The following is an 11,666-nucleotide window of genomic DNA, read 5'->3' on the forward strand; positions in this document are numbered from 1 at the left end:
AAAAAATATATTACACTTTGTTGAAATATGATTCAATAATTGTTTGTTTTCCTTTAAAGTTCAAGTCCGTTTGGAGCTCATCTCTAACTTTTCTTATTGCATCCAATAGCTAAGGTGTTGTATTTTTGTATTGTATCATAAAGTTGTGAAGAGTGTTCGACGCCATAAGTGCTTCCTTTCGCGTAACAGGCTCCAAAGACACCGTATCATCTTCGTCGTCATTCTCTGCATTATTCTCAATGATAGTACGCACAATATCTTCTAAACTCTGAACCTCCGAACATGCTTCATTTTCACCTGGGTAGTTCATTAGATTGTCGATATCCATCTTATTACGATAGCCACATTGATTGATCATAGTCTGGAGGTCTTGAGTTTCGTCATCAAAAGTGGATTCATCCAAATTTCCTACAACGTCACTAGCTGAACGAATTTTACAGTGTCGAAAGCAATTCGCTATTGTTTCTTTTCGAACATCTATCGTCCAAGCTGGGATTGCCAAATTGATAGCATCAAGGACATTTATCTTCCCTGGATCAGATTGTCCCACCTCATAACCTTCCAATATTTTGCGGTAAAACCTTCTACGGTAATGCATCTTGAAAGCTCTTATTATCCCAGCATCGCAAGGTTGAATCTTTGATGTCATGTTGGGTGGTAAGAAGAACAACTCAACGTTTCTTAGCCCTTCAATATTTCTTGGATGTGCAGGACAATTATCCACCACAAGTAGAACTCTTCTACCATGCATCATTTGGTCAAATGAACGAACATATTCATCAAAAAGCACACTAGTCATCCATGCTTTTTTGTTAGCTCGATACTGACAATCCAAACTATTCATGTTGACATTCTTGAAGCAACGAGGCTTTGCATATTTCCCAATAATCCATAGAGGGATTTTTTCAGAGCCATCTTCATTGCAACAAATAACTACTGTCAGCCTTTCTTTATCTTGTTTTTTTCCTTCAAGTTGTTTTGTTGCCAGTGAATGATCAGCTTGTAGCCTATAAAACAACCCAGTTTCATCCATATTGAAAACATCTTTCATAGGGAACTGATCAATTTTCTCTCGAATCGATACCAATTTCTGCTCTATGTCTTGTACATCAACAGACCCACTCTCGCCAAAATGACGAAATGACTTTATGCCATGTCGGTGCTTGAATTTCCCAAGCCATCCTGTAGAGAAGTTAAAATCTGAATCATCATGAGGGTACAAGAGTTTCATTGTATCTCTTGCCTTCTGCAAAATTAATTCTCCTGTGATATTCACACGTTCTTGATGCTGTAGAAACCACTCATAAACAACCTTCTCCATGTCAGGATATTTTGCTGGTTTGTGTCTTTTGATCTCCGCTCTTCCCTTTTCTATTTCAGTAGAGAGATAGTCATTTGACCGCTTAAGTGTGTTTGATATTGTTCCTTGACTAACTTTCAACTGAAATTTTCCCTCAAGCCATCTCTGCAAGTCTTTTTGTGTGCTTGCATGATTATCTCTCTTGTACTCGCACAACTCCTTACGTATTTGATCTGACATAGTTGATTTTGCAACACCTTTTAGATGAGAAGTCATCTCGTGAGTGAGATATGGTTTGAATACTTTTAACACATTCATGTAATTTATATATGCCAAACTTGCTTAAGAATACATTGAACATTCCACTTGTTTACATTTACTATACACTTCAAAAGTCAAAAGTCATATTTCCAATGGATATGAATACAATATTTATTAATTTACATTGAGTCACAAGATTTAGTGCAACGTAATTCTAAGAGACATAGACTAATTTGCCTTTTTGTTTGGTATGTACAGTATAATTACTTAAAAACTCTTTAAATTAATAATTATTAATTTATCGATAAATTAATAACTCTCTAAATTAATAAATTTCTCCGGTCCCGACATTATTAATTTATAGAGTTTCTACTGTATACTTGTAGTAGCTAGCAGCTATATAGCTACTAATGGGACCCGTGCATTCATCAACGTTTGATTAAGATTGAACGGGTTTAACTTGTGATAAGACAGTCACTAATATCATTAAAAAAGTTGCTTTTCTCATGTTCATTGTTTCTTAGAAACACAAAGAAATGACCAAAAACATCCGAGCCAAGAGTTAACTACCGCTAGATTATTACTAAAAAACCGGCATTAGACAACTATTATTGGGTTTTTTTGGTCATTTCCATGTGTTCATAGGAAACAATATATATGAAAACAACGAGTGTCTATACTAATAGGTGTATCACTGAAGCCCATATATATATATATATCTGATACGGATACGATACGACACTTATATAGGAAAATTATAAAATTCAAGATACGATACGTTCGAGATACTTTAATAAAAAATTAAATTTAAAGTACAGATTAAAACTCAAAATACAAACTATGGATAAAAACTCAAAAGCAAAAAAATTGGCGCAAAATCTATATCAAACAAACATATAACAACGATAAGACACAACAATGAAATTGCATTCACACAAACAATCATCGCAAATATCAGTTTTCCACTGCATATCCTGGATATGAAAAGTATTGGACAATTGTTTTTAAAAAAAAAAACCTCTGGACACTCTTTCGATACGTATCAGAGCATATCAGACAGGTATCGATGCAACATACATATCAGATACTGATACGTTATACAAATTTGATACATATCTAATATGGATACGGTAACCTACATTATGAATATGGGTATAGAATTATTCACAAAAATAAATGTGTATAAGTGTAGGTACATATACCTTAGCGCTCATCCTGCACTCGCATATTAGATGAGGTTAAATATGTTTTAAATCTCTATAAATATAACGAATTTTCTATTTAGTCCTCATAAAAACAGTGACATGTTTTGATCTTTATAAATTTTTTAACATGAAATTTTCGTCTCAATTAAATCAAGACTACGTGCTTAAGTTTTTTATAGGGATTAAAACATGTCAACTTTTTTTATTATGATGATTGAAAACAAAATTGACACCAAAAACTTATTTAGAGATAAATCTTTTCACCCCAGGAATAAATCTTTTCACCATCTTTGAATCAAGCTCAAATTCATTCGACCCCATGGTTCAACTTATATTCCGGAGTATTAAGGATCTTGGGCATAGTATATAGGCTTCTCAACGATAGAAAAACTAGTGGAACATTCCGTTTCTTATATTCATGAAGCATAAGATCAGAAACCCGTAAATCAGCATGAGGGAATATCCCATCATGTTGTGAAATGAGTGAGGAAGCATCCAATGACCAATTTTTCATTCCAAAGCTAATCAGTAGAGTTAATTACATCTTAAAACATTAGTTATTACCAGATTATTTTGAAACTCAAAATCATACTAGTAAGTGGCAGATTTTCCTTCAAAAAATAGTTGTGGAAAAATATACCATATTTATTAATCCCTCTATAATTTCCGCAATTTTGTTTATCTTCTTTTTTCTTATAAATCAAGATTAAATTGTTTTTTCTTCACTCGTATGACAATTTCTTTCACCATATAATCTAGTTAAATAGATTTTTGACTCACCTAATCCCCCCTCTTTCTCCAACACTTTTTCATAGATGAATAGGCATATTGTCCGGCCAAATCGCTCTACATTATCCATCTTCTTCAACGCTTCGTTTACATCTTGCTCTTGAATCCAACGATAGTAGATATAATTTCGGTCACCCTTTATTATATCTAGCCTACTAGAGTATGTAGAATTTCACATTCTTTCATTAAATAGGTTGTTAAAACCATGTTTCTATTCATCTTTTATACCCTTTTCCTGAACCAAAACTTTTTCTTCTTTATCCTTTATACATTTTCACTTGATCCAAGTCTTTTGTCTTACTTTTTGGCCCTTTAGCAAACGTATGTATAGATTTTTTTCCCTCCTTTGTTTCCTAAGGATTGATATAACGCGTCAAAAGCTTTGGTCTTTACTTCGTCCACGGTCTTCTTGGTCTCCTTCTTAGCTTCCTTATATTTTTTTCAAAGTTTCAACATTTTTACACCTAGACCAAACCTTAGAGCTTTTTATCCTAACTTTTATTTTACGGACTTTAGTTTCCATCACAAGATTTTTACACTTACCCTCTTTATTCTTCCAACATCTCCTTTACTACTTTTCTTATCCCATGTGTCATCTTGTCCCACATACATTTGCACTTCTTTGTGATTCCGGAAAACTTCCCTCTTATACAACCCTTGTATAGGAAGATCCTTTATTTTTCACTCTTTAAATGCCCCCGACATTGCAGTTGCATCACATGCGAAATTATAAAACTTTATAGCATGGGAGCACCACACACTATCCTAAATCCGTTGTCGATTAGAAAGAAGCTAAAAACACCTACCTCTCAAGGAAATGACACTCTTCAAAAGTCATGATCATCGACTAGGATTATACTTTCTTACCCTTGCAGTTAGGACTTAGGACTTAGGACACCAAAATGTAATATTGTTATTGTTCCAAAGCACTTGATAGAGTGTATTTACATTTTTTTAGGAGAATGCATTTAAAGGAGAGGAACTTCTCTAGCAGTTTTTGTTGTTGTGCTGGCATCTAAACCCTTAATTATACTCTCTCTCTTTTCATAACATTAAAAACACCTTCTTTCACTTTTATAATGGATAGTAAAGATCACACTTGAGAGAAAAAAAATAGAGACAATCTCCTTCGAGTATTTCATTAGAATAATTTTTTAAAGGGTCATGCTAACTTGTGTCATAAGATCATCCACAACAGAATATCCTAAATTGAATGTTTAAATGAATTCCCTATATCCACCTCACTCATTTTATGGTAATACTTAATAAGCATCGATTTTCTCCAACCTAGCACCTAAAAAAATATATTAAATAGGTTTCATAAATAATTCAATATAATTACATTTCAACAAAATGTCTTTGTTTTATTAAGATTTATTAAATGAGACCCGTAAAAAAATGGAGAGGGTGATTCTAGCCACCCTTCTCCATAGACACCTAAAAGTAGAACTTTAAATTTTTTGCTTTCAATTAATCAAAAGTAAAAAAAGATTAAATTCAAATGCATCGATTACAACAAAATATTTATACTTTTTAATTAAAAAAATATATTTATACTTTTGAGCTAGGTGATAATGTGGAATGTGGATGAACGTAGCTTCCATAAACATTTTATTCTTCACAATTCACAAACAAATTATAGTTCATTTTGATCGACACTACTCTTTCAAAACTTGTCTCTTTACTTTTGTTGCAAGCTAGCTCTGCGAGGTTGACATCACTTTATTGTCGTAGATGACACAATTCAAAGGTTTCTCTTTTGGGAATCTTTCTATTTACCGTAGCAACAGAAAAAGAAAGGATTCAACTCACTCACTTTCTTATTAATTTGCATGTTGTTATTGTGGTTTCTAATTTTGATCGACGTTGACATTTTTAAGACATGCATGTGAAAATAAATGGTGATGATAATGATTGTGCCCCGCCACGAAATATTCCATTTTGCTGACGGGTGGAGACGATTGTAAAATTGCTTCATTATTTTTTCTTCATATTTTACTATAAAAGTAATTCAGAGTATAATTTAGAGTCAAGTTTTAGAGGAATCATTTTCATGAATGATACAATTGTTTTGTTTCTAATATATGTTGTATTTTATTGATGATTATAAACTAAAACTTAATCTTTGATGGTTGTAGTCTTGTAGACAACGAAATCTAAAGGACAAGACCTTTATTACAAATTTTGGATTCTTCATTAGTCAATTTCATTGTTTATGCATTTTTGGATTCTTCATTAGTTAATTTCATTTGTTTATGCATTTAGGATGGCAGCTTTCTTGAAGTATAGAGTATCAACTGCAATTTAAAGGCCATACATTGCCTAGTCTTGAGTCAAGATCATCAAACCATTTACAATCTTCTCCATTTCCTCTATTTTAACAAATGTAGAGGATCTTAACTCTAATTTTAGGGAGGATTTTAACCGTTTAAAAAGATGTGGCATGTTTAAATTTAAGTTCGGCCAATTAACTTTTATGGATTTCGGTTCTTTCCTCCCCATGCTGTTTTTCCTTCGTTTTTCAATGCTATATTCCTTTGGGTGTTGGATTTAAAACAAAAATGATATTTGTATAATATTTTGTTACAATTTTTAAGACGATTTTTCTCCCATATTCATATTATGTTTTTACTTTACCTTTTTATTGTTTTGGTTTTTGTGTTAATACATATTTTTCTTTAAAAATTTATGGTTATTCCATAAATTATCGTACAAATGGTTGTTCAAATAACACAACTAAAAAAATATAAGAAGTGTCCTGAATAACTTATGTAGTTGATCTATATTATAGATTAGATACATTAGTTATTTCATGAATCTATAAAATGATTTTTTTTCTTATAATTGAATATACTCTGTAGTCAATTTCTTAATTAGGGTTTTTTAATTAGTGTACACATATAAAATACAAAACATAATACGAGAGAGTGGGAGTGACATTTAAAAATGATTTTAAAAATAAAATAGTGTCTCGTGAGTTTAACTTAGTTGATTGACTATTTAACCATAAATAAATAAATCGAACAATGAAATATTAAGGCCTCGTTTACATTTTGAAAATAATTTTGTTTTTTATTTTTAAAAATTTATGTTCATTTTTAACCACTAACAAGCAGATGGAAAACTCATCTAAAACTATTTATAATTGAGAGGATATGAAAGAAAAACTCGAAAGAATGCATTTTCATAAATAATAAAAACAAATCTTTTAACTTTTTCAAAATGCTTGATTTTTGATGATGAATATATTGAATCTATTTTAGTTGAAGAGAATAACTTATTTGATAGCAACGATACATTGTAATATACTCTCTCTGTTCTATGGTAATCGAGTTTTTTGTTCGTTTCATAAATATTACCGAGCACAAGGTGTGCCAAGATAACTACTACAGTATAACAGGGTTTAACACAAACGAAAGAAGAACACAAGAGTAGTTAGCCAATACCCATACAAGGTGTTTGGATTAACTTATTTTAGAGTTTATGCAAATAAATAAGTATTAATGTATTATTTATAAATTTGTTAAGGTAGTTTATGAAAAAATCATTTATGAATATGCAATTTTCGTTAGTAAGATCTTATGAATTAACATAAAAGCTTATTTATTTGCATAAGCTCTTTTTCATAAGCTCAATCCAAATAGACCTTAAAAAAAATGTATAAGTGAAAGAAAAAGAAAAATAGTTTTGAATGTTTTATCAAGTATTGATGTATTTTTCATCATCATAAATACAAAGTAGGCTTAATTACATAAATGGTCCCTTAACTAATTATGAGATTTCATTTTGGTCCCATTAATAATTTTTGTTCCAATATGGTCCCATAAATTTCCTCCGTCAGTCAAATAAATCCATTCTGTTAACTTTTGTTCAAAACCGTTAACATTCATCTTCCTCCTTCATCCTCAAACCCAGAAAATTAATCATCTTCATAACCAAACCCAGAAAAATTAATAAACTTCAACACAAAACTAAAAAAAAAAAAAAAAAAAACTATAAAAAAACCCAAAATATTATCTTGATCAGAATCCTCCTTAAAGCTGAAACCAAACTTGCTCAAGAACATTCTCCTAGAATAAGAAAATGGTTCAACTAAGGCCCTTGGAATGATCCTTTTCTCCAAAGCGTAACTAAAAATATTCGGATTTTTAGTAAGTGTCAAGGAATTCCAACCCAATTGATTGACCCAAAAACTCATTAACAAATCAATCTTATCAATTGAAACCAACATTAAAAAAGGTGATAGGAATTCCTAGAAAATACAGTGGAATGCTGAATTAAGCAAAGAATGGCATTCTTCTTGGTTTTCAGAAACCTACTTAACGATTCAAAAAGAGGGATTGTTCTTTTCGCCAAACAAATCTGCAAAATTGTAGGGTTTGCAATTAACAATGAAACAGTAATTTCATGATTCTTCAGGCTTGATTTCACGAATTTAGGGTTACCTACAACCATACGAACAATGTCAGAGGTAAAAACACCTTTGGAGATTAAAAATTGAAACTTTGGGAGAATCCTTTTATGGGTATTGCAACAAAGAAGTTAGGGTTCTCTTTTGATGATGCGGTGTATGTCTGAGTAAGTGAAACCGTGATTCTTGAAGAAGTTGATAACTGAATCGGGTTTTTGTGAGGTTTTGAAACGAAAGGGTTCTGAAGCTTTGATTGCAAATTCATGTGAGAAACTGAATTTGTGGATGAGGTAGGAAACAGTGAATGATTGTGAAGGGGCAGTGTTGAAGAATCTGATAGAAAATTGGAAGGGTGATAAGTGGTAGAGTGGTGTTGTTGATAGGCCAAAAGCGTTGAGGAAGAGAAACGGTTTGAACATTGGAATTGGAATGGGTTTTGTTGAAGAAGACGATTCAACACTGCTTGCTGGTGTGCCCATAATGTGTTTAAAATCCAGTATGAGCGGTTCTCATAGAAGAATATTCAAACACATTTTGGGTTTTTTTTATAGTTTTTTTTTTTTTTTTTTTAGTTTTGTGTTGAAGTTTATTAATTTTTTTAGGTTTGGCTATGAAGATGATGCATCTTCTGGGTTTAAGGATGAAGTTGATGAAGGAGGAAGATGAATGTTAACGGTTTTGAACAAAAGTTAACAGAATGGATTTATTTGACTGACGGAGGAAATTTATAGGACCATATTGAAACAAAAATTACTAAGGGGACCAAAATGAAATCTCATAATTAGTTAAGGGACCATTTATGTAATTAAGTCATACAAAGTATGATGTATTGAGTTGAGGGTGATAAAATTAGTAATAACTAATGTTATAATTGAAAAAAATAATCAATATTAAGATTTTTTTTTTCAAATAACTAAATTGTTTTGAGACGAAATAAGTAGTAAGCGTTCGAACTCTAAATATACACTTATTCTTAAGATAACACTTTGTAAGGGTTCGAACTCTAAGGCTTTGTTTGAGAGTTTGGAGGGGAGGGGAGAGTTTTGGAAAAAAGGAAGAAGTAAGTGGAAGAAATAGAAGACATTGGAAGGAGAGGGCTTTGGAGGTTAATTTTTTTCTCATAATATAAAATCTCCCTCATTTGGGGGAACTCAAAAATTGTATTGGGAGAGGGTTTTGGGGGGTTATGGAGAATTTATATGAATTTTTCAAATTCAATATATGTTGTTATAATATTCTTAAAATTAAAAGTATATTAATCATAAGTATTAGTTTATCATTGTCTAAAAAACTGTTTTTTCAAAAAATGTGAATTTTTTATCCATTTTTTTATATATTTCCAACTCCCAAAACCCCCCTAAAAGAAAGCTAAATCCTCACTTATTCTTACTATAACAATTAGTCAAATCTTAAAAAAAAAAAGTACCGGATGCTAACCTTTCCAAGGGTAGGCAGGCGATAATAAATGGGCGGGGGGAGATAGGAGGTGGCAGTTGGAGTTAAATTAAAAGGACGCTGTTTGGAGTAGGGTGGGAAGACAAGGTCAATTATTTTATTTTTAGTCATTGTTGTTGGAGTGATATTTCATCTACATCCCTTTAAAAACCATGCATGTATTAATTGATGGAATAATATTTCATCTACATCCCTTTAAAAACCATGCATGTATTAACTGATGGAATAATATTTCATCTACATCACTTTAAAAATCATACATGTATTATTTTTGTTATCATCTTAAAACCATTGATACTCTTTGAACAATCTTTTGTTTTTTAAACCTTTACTCCTTCGGTCTATGATTAAATGTCAAATATAAAATTTAAGTCCATTTTCTTATGTGCTATTCACCTAGTTCTTAACTAAAAATATATCTTTTTTCTATAATAAACTCTGAAATAAATATGTATTTTAAGAAATCATGGATAATTTAGCTAATAATCATTTAAAAATTTTCTAAGAAAATACACAAAAATTTTGCTCATATGTCACATTTGGATTATGTGTTTTTTTTTTTTTTAAGAAACATTTGGATTATGTGTTTTTTATAAGGAAATGATTGGTTGATCTGATTTTGATAATATTAATATCATTTATTAAAACACTTTTATTAATTGTTTTTAATAAGTAAGTAAGGCTTCTCCCCCTTTCTTCCTCTTTCTCTTCTCTCGTTCTCAAACCCTGGCCGTCACCTTTTTTTTTTCTTCCTTCTTTTTAGAGGGGTGATTTAGGATCAATCTTGAACCAAAAATCACACATCCAAATTGTTTTTCCTTCTATCTTAATTGAATAAATGATTTCACATATTTTCTGTTTTCTTTCGTTTGTTTTTATGATTTCGTCGTCTCTGAATGACTCTGTTTGTTTTGATTTCCCGTCTTTGTGCGACGTATTTTTGATTTTCCGTCTTAGTGTGGTGTGTAACACTCCTATTTCTATTAAAGCAATTAAACATGCGAATAATACATTTATTCAAGAAATAGAGGCTACGCCATCATTCAAAATTCAAAATCAATAAACATGTATATAAACTTCAACAGTCGCAGCGGAATATAAACCAGAGTAATCCAGATATACATGTCATGAATCAATAATTACATCAATATAGATGCATCTCAAAAATCCCAACATAAGGGTAATCTCCAAACATAACAAAAGTCCAAAATAAGCTAATCTAGACCGACACAACAAGCCTAGATCAGAGCCGACTAAACTCTAACACTGATATCGGAGAAAGCTTCTGATATCCATCAAGCACAAAAGACTCACCAAGCACTACTCCTGCACAACGTCTACCCATCCATACAGACAGGTAGGCATAATTCACCAATTGAGCATATTTTCCCACATACCCATTTTCATACACTTTGAACATGTAATTCAACTAACATAATTCAATTATTCATAACTTCATACATCTAAACATGTCATCATAATTATAGCACGAATTTCATCATTTATGAACAATTAATCAATTCATCCAATTAAGCACTTTTCATACAAATAGTTGAAAATTACAAAAGTGATTATGATGAATTCTAACCCCCTTACCTTAGTAGGTTAATCTCCCTAGCTTAAGCTTCAATTTTGCTCCTAGCTCTTCTCCCAACCCTTGATTCTTCAAGTCCTCTTCTCTCTACCCTTTTCTCCTCTTGCTCCCACTTTCTCTCTCTATTCACTCTCAAAATATCTTATGAAGGAAAGTGTGAGGAAATTCTCATAAGAGTAGGTTTTTATACTAAGTCTCCTTATTGGGCCTAATCCTCCACTTAATGGACTTAACCCATTTCTATTCAAACAAAAAATGTTTCTACACTCTAACCGGTAATTCACTAATAACGGTCAAGTAACTGTAAAACGTCATTAACGATCACTAAACGGTAAAATCTTAGTTTTACTCTAGTAACTTAGTAAAATAACTATTCTCACTACTCACTAAAAGTAATTCCCACCAAAATTATAATTTTACCCGTTCTCACAAAATGACCAAAATACCCTTAAGTCCAAAATGACTAAAATACCCTTCTAACACGAAAACCCATGAAAATGCACCCAATGATGAATAATCGCACACAAGCACATATAAACGCGTAATAAAAGTAATTAAAATAAATCTAACTAAAAATCGGGCTATTACATGGTGTTTATTAGATCCAGGTTGAAAGATTAGCTTTGAACAAGTGCAGATTGAAGTAGCAAT

At 31.4% G+C, this 11,666-nt stretch overlaps 1 protein-coding gene across 1 annotated transcript; it reads right to left on the reverse strand.

The window, feature by feature from the left end:
• Positions 1-109: 109 nt before the first annotated feature.
• LOC112420240 (CENP-B homolog protein 2-like) lies at positions 110-1,576 on the reverse strand. The gene has a single exon (XM_024778987.2). The coding sequence runs from the start codon at positions 1,574-1,576 to the stop codon at positions 110-112; it is 1,467 nt and encodes a 488-aa protein (XP_024634755.2).
• Between the last annotated feature and the right edge of the window lie 10,090 nt (positions 1,577-11,666).

The sequence above is a fragment of the Medicago truncatula genome, chromosome 3 (assembly GCF_003473485.1).
Source record: "Medicago truncatula cultivar Jemalong A17 chromosome 3, MtrunA17r5.0-ANR, whole genome shotgun sequence".
Lineage (NCBI taxonomy): Eukaryota > Viridiplantae > Streptophyta > Magnoliopsida > Fabales > Fabaceae > Medicago > Medicago truncatula.

Bases quoted from the DNA above. Each gene is read 5' to 3' on its own strand.
- LOC112420240 (XM_024778987.2), bottom strand. From the start codon at position 1,576: ATGACTTCTCATCTAAAAGGTGTTGCAAAATCAACTATGTCAGATCAA.